Here is a 4,399-nt window from a genome sequence, read left to right as displayed (position 1 = left end):
TGTAGAATGACTGCATGATTAACAATCTAACTCTAAGATTCTAATCACTTGACCCACAGTAATCTACTGTGATTTTAAAGTAAGCTGTTAATTGTCTTATGTGCAAGGCTAGCTTCTGTTTTTTGTGACACATTCTGATAAGAACTTCTCAATGGGAGTGATAGATTTTCTTTGGATTTTCTATTAAATGAAGTGAAGAAACTTTGACAAATCGGCATTTTAGATTTTGATGTCTCTAAGGAGTCAGTTTTTATTTTTTAAGAGGAGACTTGTTACACCCAAGCATGCATTCAAAAGAGATAAAACTAAAAGAAGCTTGCAATGGAATGGATCATTAAGGACCTTCTCAGAAATAGATGAAATGGATGTGGGCTTTAGCAGTTGTTGTTGTGGATGATTCGGCACTTCAGGAGCTTGAGATAATTGTCGATCTTATGTGAATCCCTGCGTAGGCAGTGGAGCAGGTTATAATAAGCAGAAAGGCGAGACTCTTCATCAGCCATCTGCAGGGATGGAAGTCCCGACCAGACAGGGTAGATCTCATTTTCTTTGGTTTCAGGATGAACCTAATCACAAAAAAACAGTGACTTATTCTTCATATTATTAGCATTTGTATGTCCTTGTTCTTTCTAACTGTTGGATTAAGAATTGAGAATGAGATATGAATGTAAAGTTTTAGACAAAGGCAATGATTTTTGTATATCTGGGCCAGTGTATCAGAAACCTATTCATCTAAAAACTAGAAGCAGAATACACGTTTAGGTTTTCTGACGTCTATGTGATCACAGATGAAGTATGTTTTTGCAGGAGTAGACAGATGAAGAACCGGAAAGGTACTATGTAAATATCGACAAAGATTTGACCAAGAGACAATGGAGTAGCTCGCTTCGGTGCTCTCATTCGAGGAACTATTTCATTTTCCCATTTCCCCAGTCTTGTCCCTGATGTATCCTTTGTGCTTTATTCTTCCTGACATCCTTTATTTTCTTCCTGCTTTGAACTCAATCTATTCCCTATCTAGTGTATGTTCCAAAAACTTTAAAAAAGATGTACTTGTACTTGATGCTTTGGGGTACAGATAATTTAGTGATGACCATGACTAAGAAAAGCTGCTAAGCAGTCAGGAGATTTTCATTTCCTCAAATTTCTAGGGGAAACAATTGCTTTCTTTTGAGGTCCCTGGGCTGGGAGATGCTGGGGAAAGCACCTACAAGAAAGGGGTACAGGCCGGGCAGGGTGGTTTACTCTGGTTCACGCACTTTGGGAGGCTTGAGGTCAGGAGTTCAAGACCAGCCTGGCCAACATGGTGAAACCCCATCTCTACAAAAAAAACACAAAAATTAGCGAAGCCTATTGGTGCACGCCTGTTGTCCCAGCTACTTGGGAGGCTGAGGCATGAGGATCGCTTGAACCCGGGAGACAGAGATTGCAGTGATCAAGCCACTGCACTCCAGCATGGGTGACACAGTGAGACTTTGTCTAAAAAAAACGAAAGGTCAGGGGATTGCTGGCAGCAACCCTTCAGTGGTGAGGGCTGTATGGTAGGGTTGGGGGCATGGCTGTGATAACAAAAGGAGGCTGAACAGCACAACAGAGGGCATGCTATGTTTCTTCACACTCTGTAAGCCTTTGCAAACCAGGAAAGCCCAGAGTTCTTAGAGACCAAGTAACCATTTTAGCAACTTTAGGGATGTCAGCTAGTTTGGAGAGCTATTAGGTATAAATCTGGATGTAGACACGGATCTACTAAACCTTTTTCTACAGAGTGAGAATATTTTTCAAATCTGGGATTCCCTGTTGGAATTAAAGTGTGTGTGTGTGCATGCCTGTGTGTGTGCATGTGTGTGTGTGTATTCATTGACTGGCTTTATGTTTTTAGTTTTAATTTTTGGTACTTGAGCCCTAAGACAAAATTTACTGTGTAAGGGATAATGATATGAATAAGAATAAATAAATAAGTGGTAGAGAAAAAAGAACAGAAAACGGAGTACTATAGAACAAATTAGTGACCTCAGAAATTAGGTTTACAGTAATCATACATTCCAAGGTTAATATGTACTTTGTGTTTGTTTTAGATATATTTTCTCCCATGAAAATAACAAAAATGATACATGATAACATGTACTTAGTACACAAAAAGAGAAATACAAAATTGTTCCTGTTATTATTCCTATAAACATGTATTTTTCTTTAGATGGTACATTATCCCTGAAAACCTCAGAAGCTGTTTAGGTATTATCTCACTAATGTTGAAATTATCCCATCTGAATGGAGATATCTATTGCAAATACTAACACAATCTAAATATGACAGATTATTTGGGGGAGATTAAGTACAATGACATGAGTTTTGATTTTGGAGTCCCAAGAAAAAACAAAATTTAGAATGAGGCAACTTTCTATAAATTACAAAACAAAGACATTCCAGAAAAGATATATCCCCTTCTTTTGTGACTCCCTGCCATCTAGTGCTTGTGGGATCCCCTGAAATCAATGCAACCTGTGTGCACTGATGTCATTGTCTTGTCATGTTAATATCTGCTCCTCCCTGACAAGTCTGTGCAGCAGATCAGGGTGAGTGGCTGAGGGCCTATCTAATCTGATTTTGGTTTTCTTCTTTCTCCCTTCCCACTCTCATCCTCTCGTAAGGGGAGAAAAGAGAAAGCATCTGACCAGAATTTTCAATAGTGGGTGTCCTGGGATACTCTGCAGAAAACATGTATCTTGCAGATTCTATTCTCTAGTTTTCTCTCCCTTGAAAACACTTAACTTCCTGTCCTCAGGAAGGGGCAAGTCTTTTGTGGTTTTGCATATAGAGTAGGGAAAGTGACATTCGTCAAATAGCATTCTAAGATTCATTTACATTAGAATCTATGACTATGAACGACTAGGCTCTTGCTTTATTTAATAGCGGTCTAGAATATGGAATGCCGAAATTTTCTTCTTTCAAAGGGAAATATTTCTTATCACAGAGGTCACCGCTTATATTAATGAGAAAAACAAAGAAGCACCAGGAGGCTACTCACCTGGCTGACTATCAGCTCCATGCCCTCTAGAAGCCGTTTGGTTTGCTCCTCGATCTCTACAGCTTTGGATAAGATAGCCTCCGGGGCTTCTTGCATACCACGTACTTCTGTGACTAGATGATACAGGGGCTCATTCCAGGATCGCAAAATGCTGACTATCAGGCTCAGAAAGTCTTTTTGCTACGAAACCATATAGAATAATTGCATTAAAATAGGTAAAATACAATGGGGTTAGTTACATGTGATTTTTGCTTAGACAGGCTGGACGAAAATATCTCTTTTTATTTCTATGTGTAGGTATATTTTTCTTTAGGTGATAGAAGTTTAGAAATGTAAAATTTAAACTATTGGCCTAAACGTTGCTAAAATTAAAAAAAAAGTCTGGCTTATTTCAATAATCACTTTTTCTAATGAGAGTTCTAATTGATAAAATGAAGAATTTTGTTTTTCCTCTGAAATTCTACCATCTGTCCACTTAGCAAGATCTTTTGTATTTGATTGATTTGCTTGTCCTTGGGGAGAAACTAAAGTTTTGCCGGAACTCAGTAGGTGCCCAGAGTATCTGACTTGTGAGAAATATATTCCATTGGGGTCCGTGTCAAGGGGCCCAAATCACTCTCATCCAAGCATTCATTCATACTAATGAATCAAATTGTTCATCGAACTATTCATAATTTTTGATTTGTAGTTTTATTTGGGGATCCTAGAATGAAGAGACAATGAAGGTGACATGGAATTCATCAACATGCTTTCCTTGATCTATGCAACCCCTGCCCCATGCTGCTGGCAGAGCAGTCTGTTCTCTTGGCTTATGCAGGTGAGTAAGATGGAACCAATGTTATCTTGAATAACCATGGAATTCACAATGGAGTTCTGGCTGCCTAGTTTTTGCTTACTACCAGGATCCTGTAGGAGACTGCAAGTAGCTGATTATCTCTGATGTAAAATGCTTACTTTGTAGAAGTACGTGAACTAGTCTAGTGGTAACAAAAAGAATAAAGAAGAAATAAATGGACATTGCAATGGAAACATGTACGAGGATATGAAAGAAAGGAGCTATAAAGAGGTACAGGCCATAAAGTGAGTGTCAGTGTAGTTTTTCTAGGAGCATTGCAACACAATGATTAAGAGTAAGGGTTTTGAATTGAATGAAGCCAGGTTCACTGCTTATTTGCCATGTGACCGGTATAAATTCCATAGCCTTTCTGAGCTTCAGTTTCCTTATCTCAGTAAGTGTAATAACAGTACCTCATGTTATAGGATTTTTATGAGGATTAAATACAGTAATGCCCATAAAGTGCCTGGCAATGTAGTACAATTTGAGCATTCCTAATTTAAAAATCTGAAATCTGAAATACTCCAATGAGCATTTTG

The 4,399-nt window shown here is 38.4% G+C and overlaps 1 protein-coding gene across 3 annotated transcripts in view; it reads right to left on the bottom strand.

Annotated features, from left to right (window-relative positions):
* Positions 1–215: 215 nt before the first annotated feature.
* PRL (prolactin) overlaps positions 216–4,399 on the bottom strand; it is a 16,050-nt gene continuing 11,866 nt past the window's right edge. For 2 of the 3 annotated variants that reach the window (XM_017873098.1, XM_017873099.1), the window contains 2 exons: positions 3,026–3,205; positions 216–566 (listed from right to left, as the gene is read on the bottom strand). In XM_017873098.1, the coding sequence (XP_017728587.1) occupies positions 375–566; positions 3,026–3,205 (372 nt within the window). In that variant the 3' untranslated portion in view covers positions 216–374. The remainder of the gene's footprint in view (positions 567–3,025; positions 3,206–4,399) is intronic. The other variant, XM_017873097.1, reaches the window with a different exon arrangement.

This window comes from Rhinopithecus bieti, unplaced genomic scaffold, assembly GCF_001698545.2.
Source record: "Rhinopithecus bieti isolate Rb0 unplaced genomic scaffold, ASM169854v2 scaffold_7724, whole genome shotgun sequence".
Taxonomy (NCBI): domain Eukaryota; kingdom Metazoa; phylum Chordata; class Mammalia; order Primates; family Cercopithecidae; genus Rhinopithecus; species Rhinopithecus bieti.
This window is presented reverse-complemented; position numbering and strand designations above follow the sequence as displayed.